The 14755-nt window shown below is 43.1% G+C and overlaps 1 protein-coding gene across 1 annotated transcript in view; it reads right to left on the reverse strand.

Moving 5' to 3' along the window:
• PREP (prolyl endopeptidase) overlaps positions 1 to 3082 on the reverse strand; it is a 103536-nt gene extending 100454 nt beyond the window's left edge. The window contains exon 1 of the mRNA XM_087817538.1: positions 2999 to 3082. Within this exon, the coding sequence (XP_087673664.1) occupies positions 2999 to 3043 (45 nt within the window). The 5' untranslated portion in view covers positions 3044 to 3082. The remainder of the gene's footprint in view (positions 1 to 2998) is intronic.
• Positions 3083 to 14755: the final 11673 nt, after the last annotated feature.

Genomic DNA, 14755 nt, shown 5'->3' on the forward strand with positions numbered 1-14755 from the left:
GGAAACTGAAGCTGGAGAGCGCTAAATCAACTGAAAAAGGTCAGATGGCTAATCAGGTAGGTCCGTGGCCCACTCAGACCCAACCCCAAAGCCTGTATACTTAATCTCTGGCTAATGAGCTGGGCCAGCTGCAAAGTGGCAGGTAGAGAGCTGGACCCTGACTCTGAACCCATGGAGTCCTCCATTGTGCCGCCTCCTGAGTGGTGTTTACCACTGAGGAAACAGCCTCATCTTTCAGAGCCAGTGTTACCATCTAAACCAGACTGAGGTCAGTTACTGCGCAGACGTTAGTAACCAGGATGAGAAACTCTCCGAGACAGTCCCAAAGACAATCCCAGAAGCCAAGTCCCCCCCACCCCCCTTTTTTCTTTTACAAGATCATATCCTACAAATGGGGTTGTCACATAGCCACATCCCCTGAATTCAAGTTATGCAGTATCTATTTCTCTCATCTGATTTAAGTTTGCAAATCATTCCTCACCCCCCCCCCAAGAGGCTCTAAAAAGAGAGCCCTAATAAGCCAATTACTATTTAATATTTTACTCGTACTGTTTGTTCAACAACTCGCCTGTTGCCTTCAGGATAAAGTGCAGACTCGTACACACAGCAAGCAGAGCTCATGAAACGTGGACCTGTTTTTTCTTTCTTTTCTTTTCAAACTCCATCCAAGCTTGTCTATCCATGGATGCTCTGTTCACAATGGCCTTCTTGCCATCCTACAAACATGCAATTTCATGGCCATTCAGCCTACATAAGTATGGCTTTATTTTAGTTAGAGGACCAGGAATGTCCTTTCTACCTTATCCAACTGGCCAACTTACAGGCTCAACTCACATATTATGCTCTGTTCCTAAAAGAAATTAATCCCATCCTCCTGCGTTCCCCTCTCACCCTACACACTCTTCTAACCCCTGTAGCAAGCCTGAATTTATTGACAGCAACACTCTCAGGGGTTGGGCAATGGCATTACCCAGGAAGTGTTATAGTTTCCAAATTTTTGCTCACAAGAGCAGAAATCCACCAAAAAGAGGACATGCTCCAACCCCACAGTTCAGAAAGAGAATGCCCAGTATGTGACTGAGTAATGCTCAAGTGACAGAGACAGAGAGCTACAGCAATCTCTAGTACCTGCTGGACAGAAACAAACCCATGCTAGAAATCAAGACTATATATAACCTGAGGAAATGCATAAGTCCAGCCAGCCTAGGGCTTAGTAACCAGGACTCTTGTTACAGGAAAAAGATACCCCATGCAGGCTGTCGGGGTTGGGATGAGTACACTGTGGGATGCAGAGCAGGGTCCAGGCTGGGCCACAGTTACTTTCCCTTGGCCATGAGGCTTAGTGTTATCATGAGTTCCTTGGTGAGAAGGAACTGGAGAGTATTAAAATCCATAGTAATGTATACATACCCTTTCAAATTAATCATTCATAATCTGTTTGATGTCTTCATGAAATCTTTACTTAACCCTTTCAAGAACTATTAAACATAAATACATGAACTGTAGGATTCTGGTAACATGAGTAGGGACAAACAAAGCAAGAAGCAACTTGCCCCCAACTCCCCCCAAAAAAACAAATCTGAAAGGGCATGTGTCAAACCAGAGAATGGGTAACTGTTTATACTTTTATCAACCCTGAAAACTCAAAGGTCCTCAAGACCTGAACCTATCTTCCCATTACTAAAGTCTGGAACACTGAAGGGCGAGACTGCCCTGTGAATGAATGAAAGAAGATATTCTCACTGTAGAAGCAAGTAAGCCAGCCCCAATATTTCACATATGAGAAAGAAGACCTATAACAAGTAAAAGATCTGCCAAAGAGCATCCTGCTAGTGAGTGACAAAACCAGAACTAGCACTCAGGTCTTCTGTCTTGGTCTGCCCTCTTTCCATTCTGGCAGGATCACTTTACTTCCAAACACAAAGGAAACCACCTTTTGAACCAGGTGGTTCAGTAGGGCTTCTTGGGCTGTTAAGAGTAAATTTAATAAGCAAGCAGCTGAACAGACTGAGAAAACATGGTTACCAGATGGCCACTGGTCAAAGAAACCACTTGGAAGTCTTAATTTAAAACATTATGTCCTTACTCTAAAGCCACGGCACCCTTTAACCTAAAGTGAGATGCGCTTTAAAGTACAATCTGGCATAAATCGGGTCCAAGTAAGGAGAAAAAAAAAAAATTAGAACTGCATTATACAAAAATATTTTTATTCTGATTCTATTTTAAGTAATCTGAGCCAGTTGGCCATCCCTAAGAGAATCATGCCTACAACATTTGGAAGCACGACAGTTCTTAAGATGCCAAATTAATTTCGACACACACATGAAAAGCCGTTTGCCCACCAATTCCACCCCCTGGATCTCAACAATCATCCCGAGGTCATCTACAGCTTAGGTGGCCAACCCCTCCACGGGGCAAAACTTACCCTCATCCTGAAGAAGGCCATTCCCCCGCTCTCCTAAGGCCCCCTCTCACCCCCATCAACACCTTTCCCCGGTTAGGAAGACTCGGATGAGCACAGCCACACCTCGGCCGCGTCTCCGCATCCCCACCGCCCGTCCCCGGCCTGGGGCGGGGCAGGCGCTACGTACACGTTTGAAGATCGAATGAATGAACTTCAACTTGAAGAATTTTAAATTCGGAAGTTTAAAAAGTTTGCTTTGGGTTTAAATTCTGCATCACCTGCACACATACACTCTTTCTCCTACCACCATATTTACTCAAGAGCCCTCTCCAGTCAAAAGGCAGTGACACTTCCCACCTGGGCCCCGTCCTTGACCCCATCGATTTCAGGAAGGCGCCAAGGGGCGGCTGAGCCCGGCTCCGCCACCGGCGGGCGGACACCGGCAGCGCCGGGGACTCCCCTCCGCGCCCCCGACCCGTTTTTCCGCAAACAAAGGCGGCGGGGGAGGGGAGGGGCGCGGGGCGAGGGGCTGCGGGAGCGGGCGGCGGGCGGCGCGCGGCGGGGCGCCGGGCGGCGCGGGCGGTTGGCACTCACGGCGCTCTCGTCGCGGTACACGTCGGGGTACTGGAAGGACAGCATGGCCGGGGCGAGCGGCGGCGGCGCGGGGCGCGGGCTCCGGCAGCGGACGCGAGCGGGCCGGCCTGGCGGCGGGGCGAGGCTGGGGCGGGCGGCGGCGGCGCGGGCGGCGGCGCGCGGGGACCTCTCGGCCGGGGCTCGCGCGACTGGGCCGGCGGCGGGCCCGAGGAGACGAGCGGAAAGCAGGAAGCAGCTGTCGCCGCGGCCCGGAGCCCCGCCCCGGCGGGCGGGCACAGAGGCGACAAGAGGGAGCGGGCGCCGCCTCGCGCGCGCCGGGCCGGGCGCACAGCTCCCTCTGCAGGACGGCAGGGCGCGCCCGCGCCGCCCGAGCACACGGGCCGCCGCGCTGCGGGCGCGCCGCACCCACGCCAGGCCGCCGAGCCGCGCCACGGCGCCGAGCACACGCCGGGGGCACCCGCGCCGGCCGGGGACGCGCCGGGCCCGCCGCCCGGGCCGCCGCACGGGCACGCGCGGGAGGAGGACCCGCCGGCCGGGGACGCGCCGGACACTTCAACCCGGGCCGCCTCGCTGGGACACGTCCGATTACGCGGCTGGGGCCACCCCGCCCCCGGCAGCGCTCCCGGAAGTCCTTCCGCCGCCGGCCGCGGCGCCGCGGGGCTCGCGGGGCCTCCCCAGCGGCGAGCCGAGGGGCGGCGCGTTCCCGGGTCCCCCCGGCTTCCGGGCTCGGGCGGGGGCGGGCGGGAGCAGAGGCTTCGGGTGGCCTGAGTTCCGCTCCCGCCGCTCTGACTCTGGACTTGGAAGGGAAGGGCTGATGGGTCCTGATGACCAAAATTTAGGTCTTTGAAAAGGCTGATAAAATTGATGAAACTGTGGTAAGAGTAATTAAAAAAAAAGAATAAGCAAAATCAGAATGGGATAGTAGACAGAACTATGGATGGTGTAGAGAAGATCTGAACAATTTTATGCTAATAAATTTAAAAATTTTGGTGTAATGGTCAAGTTCTTAGAAGACTGCATCTATTGAACACGACATAAAAAGAAAAAGGAAAAAAAATTGACCTATAACTAGCAAATGAACTAGTAATAAAAAAAAATCCAGACCTAGGTGATTTTCAGCCTACCAAACATCCAAGGCGAAAGTAATCACAATTTCATACAAGTAGTCTAGGGTATAGGAAAAGGGGACTATCCCCACTCATTTATTAGAGTCACATAACCTAGATACAAAAATTTGACTAGTTGGAAAAAAGAAAATAAAATTATAATGGCTAATATAACTTAACATATTAGCAATATATAAAGAGGAAAATCCATCATGGTCTGGTCAATTTATAACAGGAGTGCAAGGTTGATTTGCATTTAAAAAATCAATATAATTTGCCACATTAGGATAATAAATGTGAAAAAGCATGTGATTAATTTTATAGAAACATTTAAATTAAAATTTTAATTAAAATTCAACATCTATGAGTAAAGTTAGTATGACTATGTATATAATTTTTTTAAATTTATGCATAAATGATTAGAATTAATAGAATTTAGGAAGCTGTTGATTACATAATGGATATATAAAAACCAATTCCTCATATACAACAAATGATGCTAACAATTGTGTGTTAATATTAAAAAAAATAAATTGGACTTAACAGCTATATTATATATAGAAATAAATTCTAGATAGATTAAAGGCCTAACCAAAAAAAGAACAATAAATATTTTGGAAGACAAAACAGGAGAAATATTCTCTTAAGTTTTAGGATGGGGAAGGATTTCTTAAACAGGTGCACCAACCATAAAAAAATGATAATTTTGACTACATCAAAATTAAGAGAGTGAAAGGACATTTCGGTCAAGATGGTGGAGTATGTAAATGCTGTGCACACCTCCTCCCAAAACCACTTCAAAATTACAACTAAATTATAGATCAACCTGGAGAACCACCTGAAGACTAGCTATACAGAAGTCCTATAACTAAGGATATAAAGAAAGAACCACGTAGAGACTGGTAGGAGAGGCATCGATACAAAATGGCCTGGCCCTACACCCATGTGTTGCAGTTGAGAACTGGGAAGAATATATCAGCTGTAGAGGGAAATGAGGTGTCCCAGCCCCACATGGGGGTCCCTAGCCTAGAGCAACAATGCCAGGAAGAGGGATCCCCGCAACATCTGGCTGTGAAAATTAGTAGAGATTTCGTCCCTCTGGGTGAGACAGAAGTTTGCTGGCAAACCAGATGTCCTTTCATAGGGCCCATGCCATGCACAGACTCAATCCCAGGCTATGGTTAAGGGACAACAGCGCAGAAGGTGCTGGAGACATACAAGGAGAAACTGAATTGTGTGGCTTCAGGGCAAGGGCTGGAGGGACAGCCTCCATTGTCCCTATGTTGAGCCCTCCAACAGAGCAGACAGTGGGGCTCCGTTTTTCTTGTGTTGAGCCCTCCTCCGTGAAGCCAAATGTGATTCTGCAATAGCCTGGGAAACTCCACTCGCTTCCTCCTGTCGACTCTGTTTCCACGACCTGCGCGGGGAAGTGGGGGGTCCTGAGAAGGAGCAACGGGAGATTAAGAAATACACAGACATATAATATAAGACAGTTAAAGCTGGGGCCAGCTGGGACACTGCTCTCGGATGGAGAGACAGGGACCCCAAGCGAGCTCAGTCTTTATTACATACATCAAGGTAACAATTCTTCAAGGAAACTGCGAGTAGCTGAAAGGGTCAGAAACAACCCCTTGGCAAACTTTCTCAGAACATACCGCTTTGCTGCACCCAGAACAACATCTTGGGGGTTTTCTACTGTTATACGCTGCACCCACTGTACCTGGAAGCTGGCACCCGACTGCTGCTTGGCTGATCACATATCCTAGCCTCTGTCAGGACATGTTATAAGTAAGCATAGGTCTGCTCAAGCCAGCGTGTCAGCCTACAGAGTGGACAGGGGAACCTGCATCCAGGCAAGGCTTTGCCTCTGCCGGGGACAAGGTCCCTCAGGGTCTTCAGGGCGCAGCCTTGCTCCTGCCCGAATCCCGGCCAGCTTCCAGGTTCAGCCACTCTCCACACTCGTTGAGACCCCACCCCACCTAACTCACGCACCATCAGAGGATATTTTGGCAGCAAGCAGTGGGCCTTGGTCTGTGCTACAGTCTTTCTTTAAAAACTCTCAGAGGTTCTCAGGTGCCAGCAGGTAGCTGCTGGCCTCAGTGTGCCATGTGCTTTTAGCTGAATGGACACAGGTTCAGCACTGACACAATCTGAATCTATATTAACCAAGTGAACACCACCTGCCCCACCTTGCCCCCTGAGGCTTTCTTGGGCAAGCAGCAGCAGGACTTGAGGTGCCCTTTGCATTTTGCTGAGCTGCCCCAGGCCTGATATTGGTGGCAGCTAGCCTTGGTTTGCAGCGTGGTCCCGCCCATGGAGGCAAGCAATCGACCAGATACAGAGTTCAAAGCACTGGTTATAAGGATGCTCAAGGAGCTTAATGAGAACAACAAAAAGACAGTAAGCTAAAAAGGACATAGAAACCATTAAAAAAGCCCAGTAGGGAATGAAAGAACAGGCAGTCAACTCTGACATTGCTCTTAGCAATATTTTTTATGATACATCTCTTCAGGCAAGAGAAACAGAAGAAACAATAAACAAATGGGTTGCCAGATGGGAGGGGGTTGGAGGATTGGGTGGAAAAGGTGAAGAGATTAAGAAGTACAGATTGGTAGTCACAAATAGTCATGGGGATGTATAGTACAGCACAGGGAATATAGTCAATAATATTGTAATAACTATGTAAGGTGCCAGGTGGGTACTAGACTTTGGGGGTGGAGGGAATCACTTTGTAAATTAAATAAATTTCTAACTACTATGCTGTACACTTGAAACCAATATAAAATATTGAATGTCAACTGTAATTGAAAATTAATTAATTAATTATTAAAGAATGAATTTTAAGGAACATAAGCCAAAGGCTTTGGTATTCTTGAGTGTATTTTTAAGAGAGTTTAACAACCCAATCAATATAAGACATATATGTGGAACGTAAAGCTTATGAACATAGAAAAATATTTTCCAAGGAATTTGTCATGATGCAGTATAATGGCAACTACTATAGCATCGTGTACTTTTGCAGTGCTCGGTAGGTTTTGTTTATTTAGATTGACTTCTGTGACAGTTTGCAAATGTTTAAAATTTTCAAGTTGTCTTAAGTGTACAAATGTTTCTCAAAGCATTTCCATGAGGCATATTCTGAAATCTCCAAAATATTCCTGGATAGTGGAAAATCTGTATATAAGAGGAACATGAGCAGTAGCTGGTTTGCTCAGTGGTTAGAGCGCCATCCTGCAGACTGAAGTGCCTCAGGTTTGATTCCCAGCAAGGGCATGTACTCCGTTGCAGGCTCGATCCCTCCCCCCATCCGGGGCGCTCCCACAACCAATTGATTTGTCTCTTTTACGCCAATGTTTCTCTCTCTCCCCCTTCCACTCTCTCTGAAAATCAGTGGGAAAAAAATCCTTGGGTGAGAGTTAAAAAAAAAAAGAAAAAAAAAGGAGGAACATGAAGGGGAATGAGCCTATGGAAGTATCTACAACTGCATCAAGCAAGTTAATTCAAATTAACATTTTTGATAAAAAATATTTGCTTCTGACTTAAAATTAATAAGTGAAATAAATTTAATAAATGAAAAGAATTGTTTCATTTATTAAAATTTGCTCAAATAATATATTTTTAGAAGCAAATGCTGTTCCTGATTTGGATAACCTTTGCCTGAGAAAATGTTAACTATTCTTCTTTATTCCAATAATTTATTTTGATATTTTCTGAATACATTTTCCTGAAGCTTTTTCCCTGATGATAAGAATGAAGCTTAATATTTTTTTATATATGTAAACTTAATAGCACCTATGTGGTATTTTTTCTACCACTGAAGGTACAAAACTGGATAATATGTTTTAAAGCTTTCCCCTTAATTACAAAAGAACTGCATGTACATATTAGAAAATTTAGAATATATGGATAAGACAATAAAAGTAAATACAAAATTTATGTTAACAAAAAAGAGTGAAAAGTCTACATTAAGGATAATATCTACAGCGAATATAAGTATTAAAATCTAGGAGGGAGAATATATTTCAAATATTCAGAGAAATCATTAAGAAAACATTTATCAGCTGAGTAAAAAATGGGCAAAAGGTTTCAATAGATTGTTCATAAAAGATGTCCAAATGGCCAATCGACACACAGAAAGGGGGTTAACTTTACTAGCTATCAGGGAAATGCAAATTAAAACCATTGTCACACTTCTAAAATCTACTCATCAGAAGTGTGGGCTCACTCTTGTTGGTTTCGTTATCTTCTCAGGGCAGCCCCAATTTCACAGGCAATCCCCCACCTTTTCTTCACTAATAGGCTCTGGTTCCTGCTAAGTCCCGGCCATCAGAACTTCAAAATCAGTGCACTGCCCTCTGCTGGCCTGACTCAGATTCGGTAGCTTCGCCTTCACTCCAAGCTGGGCAGGCTCTTACTGCTAAGTACTAGACTTCCAATGAGAGCGTTGCCCTGCACCAACTGCTTGACCAATTCCCATTGCCCTTGAGTCCTTTTACTTATCTTGTGAAGTTACCAATTCACAGAGAACTTGGAAATGCTTATGGTAGTGTGCAGTTTCTGCAAATGCTGTATGAGGCTCTGTGAAAGGAAGCCTTCCATTCTTAAGACTGCTCACCTGCTCATGGCTTAACCTCTTCAGTGACATTTTCTTCTAAGGCCAGGGTTGGAGGCCTACTCTACTTTCTTAGCTACTGACCCTCTCTTAGTCCTCAAGTATGTTGTCCAATACTCCACCTTAAAGTGGTGTTGACATCTCTTCCCTGAGGTACCAGATATATCCTGGAAGTCTGCAGTGATATGGATTGCTTCCAGGTTATTCTGATTAAGACCATTCCCATGAAAACACGTGTATAGCACCTGCAACTGCCATGAGTGCTCATGCTGTGTGTACAACCCAAGACTGCCTGCTTCTAAGCTGCTCCAGAAAGAATATACAAATATATATATTTAAAATTATTTACTATAAGGCAATCCATCATCATAATACAGTACCAACACCAAGTGTGCTACTGAAAATTTACCTGGAAACTCAGGATTTGCCATTGTAATTCAAAACCTTAACAAGAATAGGATTTTCTTTGCTCCCTCTCTCCTCTTGATCTTCTCAGACTTAGTTCTTTAGAATCGACTCCCTTAGAATCCTTGTGTGTGTTTGAGTGTGTGTGTGCATGTGTGTGTTTGAGTGTGTATACATGTACACCTTTCCATCACTGAAATTGCTTCTCTCCAAAAGGTTTTCACAAGTCTAGGAGTTCTCGATCAGATTATTATTTGCTGGCCTACAGGTTTTGACAACCCACTAAAATCTTCTACACCTTCGGATCAACATCTTAGCCTCATTTCTAAACTTGACCTGATGTTGCCCTACTTACCTAAAACACTTTTTTTGCATCTATGTCAGTTATCAGGAAATTTATTCCTCATATATATTTAATTGTTCCATTACTCTTTCTGGAATTTTTCCAATTATCACTCAAGAAAAATTTTACTTATGCATATGGAAGTCCAACTGGGAAAATGGATAAAAGGGTCATTTTTAAGATACGATGCAAATATTGGGTGAGGCATCAAAACTTCACCCAGTTTTCCCTTAAATAACAAAACATAAGCCTTTCTCAAAGAAAATGGTCACTTAACAAATATGTTTAGGTAGCATCTATGTACAAGGGACTGAATTAAATTGTGGAATTATAAAAAGACATAAAATCATCATGTTGTTTTCAAGCATAACTTCAGACTATTAGATTAGGATTTTGATAGCCACTTCAGAAGTAAGTCTTTCATTTAATTAATAGTAATTGAGTGTGGCACGCTTTCCAGGTACCAGGTTAGTAGACAAAGATTCAGTTACGATGACCACAAACACAGTTTATGTTCTCATGGAGCCTAGATCTGGAGGGGAGGCAAGTGCCCTGTAGCATAGGGCACAGTGGCACCACAGAGGTCACCTAGCACAGTCTTGGAGAGATAGAGAAGGGTTCCCCGGGGTAGTAATGTCTAAACTACAATCGGAATGATGAGTAGGAATTAACCAGGTACAGATTGGAGGTGGGGGTGAGGCAGGAGGTGGAGGGAGCATCCTATGGAAATGCTGAGAGCTGATGGAGAGAGACGCATCTGAGGGATCGTGGTGCTTCAGTTCTTTTGGAGCACACGGAGCAATGTGGGAGCGAGAAGAGATGACACTGGAGAAGAGAACTGCTCAAACCCTGCAGGTTTCCTACAACCATTATTGGTGGGGAACTAGGAGAGTTGTGCACTGGTTTTACAGTAAATATATTTAATACTGCCTGTCAGATAATGTCATGGGTGTGATTAAAAACAGTGAGTCAGGGTAGGCCTTGCTGCAGTAACAAAGAGATCTTAAAAATTCAGTGCCTGAGAGAACAAGAAGTTGATTTCTTTCTCACTTTACAGGACCAAGTGGTGTAAGTCAGTAGCCAGGGGTAGGAAAGATGAAGGTGAGCTCTACTTCCTGCACAGACCCAGGATATCATCGCCACGGAAGGGGAAAGGTGGATTTGAGTAGGTGGTTTTTGTAGGCCAGACCTGCAAGTAGCACACTGCGCTTCCTCTCACACTCAGCAGTCAGGATGCAGGCACGTGGCTACACTAGCTGTAAGGCATCTGGAAAATGGAGCCCAGCTGTATGCCAGGAAGAAGCGCATTGGGGGGAAGAGCTGACAGTCTCAGCCACAGTAATGGAGCGAAGGGCTGGCGGACTGTTAATCAGAACCACGGATCATAGTTTCCCCTCAAAGCCCTTTGCTTGCCTCTGGTCATCTCATAGTCTTTGTCTTCTTTCAATTTCTGTATAGGGGTCCCCTTAGATTATTTATCTCAACTCTACCCACCAATCTTTCCTCGGCTACCTTCGATACTTGAATCAGTCTCCGCTGACTCTCAGTACAACAGGCTGTGTGCTTGCCAGCTTGGCCTGTTTTAGGAAAGTGTCCAGCCATGCTGGTCATTTGGGGTAACCAGAAGTGCTGGTTAGTGAATCAGTAGGTGGCACTGTGTGTCAGCAAGACACCGATTCCAAAGCAACACACACTGCGTGCAAAGATGTAGTCATGCTCAGGAGAACACAACAACATTGGCTCATTTGACCTACTTCCTTAAGACCCAACTTTCAAAAAGAGTGACCACACCCAGACTGACCAGTGGATTGTTAAAAACAGGGATGTCAACATGCTCTGATCTGACTGCCAACAAAAATATTTCCCTTGCGCAGATGCTTTCTTCATATTGCACTCAGGAAGGGCAAAGAAGTTCAACCTGTCTGGGCTGGAGAGTGCCATGAACTGCTCTCCTTGGGGCTTCTCCTTAGGAGTTATAGAAAGAGGTGTGTGTGTTGTTTTAATGGGTGTTGGAGTTACTACTTTCATAACTAATGATTAGTCCTATTTGCTGTTGGGAAATCCCAGGGCTCCACATCAAAGGCTTCATTGTTTGATTATTTCTCTTTCATTGTGTCACCCTGGTAAGGTATCCTTTCACTCAGCAATGCCTTCTGGGTCATTTTTCATAACACTGAGAAGGTGTGGGCGAAAGTGGTAAAATAAAGATTTGGAGGCACCTTTCCTCATCAAGAGTTTAAAGCTGACATTCAGCAGAGATGAGGGATGGGGAATATGTTGATGAAGAATTTGTGCTTATTTGTTTATGTCCTTGGGTCTGTTTAATTTTTGTACAAATCCAAATATTTTAAAATAATATCTGTGCGTGTGATTCACAGAGACCTCCACTGGCATGATAAATAAAAGAGGTGTGACCTAGAAAAAGGAATCCGCATGTTAGGATTTTTATTACTCTCTTTATTTAAAATACAAGCCCCATAGAAAGGCAGGTAAATAATTTATTTTCCTTAAGGCCAATTTAGGTATTAGAATGTATAAGAGATTATTATTTTGATATTGTCTATAAACATCACATACTTATTATTGACCATCTGAATCATAGCCATATTTCAAATTGTACCAGCCATATGAACATAACTCTTTATTACTAATGCTCATCTATTATTTTGTTAGTCTTTTTTTAAACCTTTTCCTAAAACATCTCTTCCAAGAAGCCCTCCTTCAATCACCTCCACTTGACTCATGTTGTTTCTTTACATTTTACATTTGTACCCTAGTTATCCTAGTAAGGCCCCTGGATCAGTCAGGATAGGCCAAGTAATGCTGTGGTAACAAATAATCCCCAAATCTCAGTGACTTAAATCACCAAGTGTGTTTATCCAGCATATTCCATGTACAGTATGGCTCAGTAGGGGGCTCTGTTGGTATATAGATACTGAGGGACATGATCCAGACTGACAAGAGGCTCCATTCTAATGTATGTTCTATAATCATCCTGGTTGGGTGAATTGAATGTAGCAAAATACACACTAGCTTTTCATATTTTATTGGCCAAAGGAATGCACATGGCCACACTTAACTGCAAATCAATAAGAAGCAAAGGATAGGTTAAATTAACAAACATTGTCTTCTATTTAAATAAGTCTTACAATTTTAAAGCACTTTCTTTTCTCAGGGAAGTAAGAAAAGTAGGTTAATAATTTTCTCATTTTCCATATAAGAAAATCAAGGCTGAAAGAGATTAATGTATTTTAAGGTCAAACATGTTCCCTTTAGTGTAGGCTATCATGACTGCTAGGGTTTTAAAAAGTTAATTATCTACAATTTCCAACAGCATATTTATAATGTGTGAATGAATAAGTGCCAAATGCTGTGGTACTAGCCTGGTGCTGAGAGTAATAGAAACCAAACAGCATTTCTCTAACTATGGTGCCATCAGCAATCAAGAGAACTTCAAGTCCTTTAAAGTCTCCCCTGTCAGCTATTCTTAGGAGTCACAGGGGATACTTACTATGTGCTTGCTAATCAATACGGTCAGCCAGGTGCCATGTTGTCCTCTGTTCTTGCCCTGTGTGCATGGCGAAAGTTCCTGCTAGGCCCTGGATGCCTGCATTGAAGGAACTCATGCCCCTCCCAGAGAGATAATGCACCTGTAAAATGGGTGGAGGCCTCAGGACATCTGTCTCCTTTCACTTAGGAAGCCAGTGCCCACAGTGGGAAAAAATCTTTTAATTTTTATTGACTCTTCTGTTTCAGCTCTTTCGGATGCAAACACGAGCCTTTCACCACTCTGTGACACATACAGGATCTCCTTGTCCTCTTGGGTCAGACTTGTGGGCTTCAGCTCTCTTCTTTTCTAGAGATGAACTCTTTTCCAGAAAGCCCTTCAGTCATTCATGCAAATAGACACCTGGTGAGTCCATCTTACCCAACTTCCAGGCATACCCATACTCGTCTGACTGCCATGTCAAATGGACCTACTTGCTACAATATTTTAGAAAGGCATAGATTTGTTTCCCCATCTGGCAAAAAATTTACTGATAAATGTAATAGATTTAAGTGCATCAGTATTTCATGACTTGTGCAAAGATCACCATGCATTTCTGATGTTCTGTCGCCTAAACAATGATAATAACTGGTATAGGAAAATAAACACTGAACTCCAAAGCCCAAAACTAAATTTTAGTCTCAGATCTGCACCCTGTGAGTGACATTGGGAAAGCAGCTTAGCCCTTCTGAGCCCCTTTATCATTCATAAAATGAAGGATGTACTATGGATGGATTTCTAAGGATTTTTTCAACTATAAAATTTGTGATTTGTGGACAAGATTTATTATTTGCAATTATTGTCAATAGGTGGCAGCAAAAACTCAATCTTTAGTGAGTTAAGAGAAAGCTAACTGCCTTTGATTTATCTTCAGAATTTTCGAGAACATTTAGTCAATTTTGTTCATCTTAAACATATGAGAAAATGAAAGCGTCACTTTTAAAGACTCTGTGGTAGAAAAAATTTTTGTACAATATATGTTGTAAAAGGAATGGAAAAGTATGGCTTTACAAGTGAATATGCTTAGTATAAATTTTCTACTTTTCTTCCAGTTATTTTGAATGTGGCCATGGCCAGAAGTCTTAGGACACTAAAACTACCACATAAAGTGATATTTAGAATGGGTCTTTTATATCTTTATCTCTAATTTAGCTATGGGTGGGTGGATAAACAACTTCAGAAGTTTCTTTTTGCATGTTGTATAAGTTTGGCATTTTTGTATTAAATGTGTTGGAAAAAAGTTAATATACTTTGTGACATATGCTGTCATTCCATTTCACATTTTATCATAGCTCAAATCTCATTAAAATGAATTCCAAAGAACTATTAAAAATGTAAAACCTTATTTGCTTATTAAAATTTTGCTAATTTTAAGTTTGAAATGAATGAGCTCTTTATGGAACTTTGACATTTTTACTATCCACAAGTTTTGTTGCCATTAAATAGAACACTAATCTAAAATATAGAGATAATTTATTAAAATGGCAATGAAATGTATTTATGTCACTTAATTCCATTTAATTTAATATTATTAATAAAACAATGATATATAGATCTGGGTAAAATGCTATAGAAAAGACTCCTGAAGATAGGAGTTTTATTGTAGGCAGTCTCTTAAAAGAATTTACAATTTTGATAATGTGATTATTTAGGTAGTATGTTACTCTTTGAAAATTAAAGGGAAGGTATGTAAACTATAGTCTTGAGATCTTCCTGAATTACAGACTCGTACATTCAACTCCCT

This window comes from Miniopterus natalensis, chromosome 5 (genome assembly GCF_054644295.1).
Source record: "Miniopterus natalensis isolate mMinNat1 chromosome 5, mMinNat1.hap1, whole genome shotgun sequence".
Taxonomy (NCBI): Eukaryota; Metazoa; Chordata; class Mammalia; order Chiroptera; family Miniopteridae; genus Miniopterus; species Miniopterus natalensis.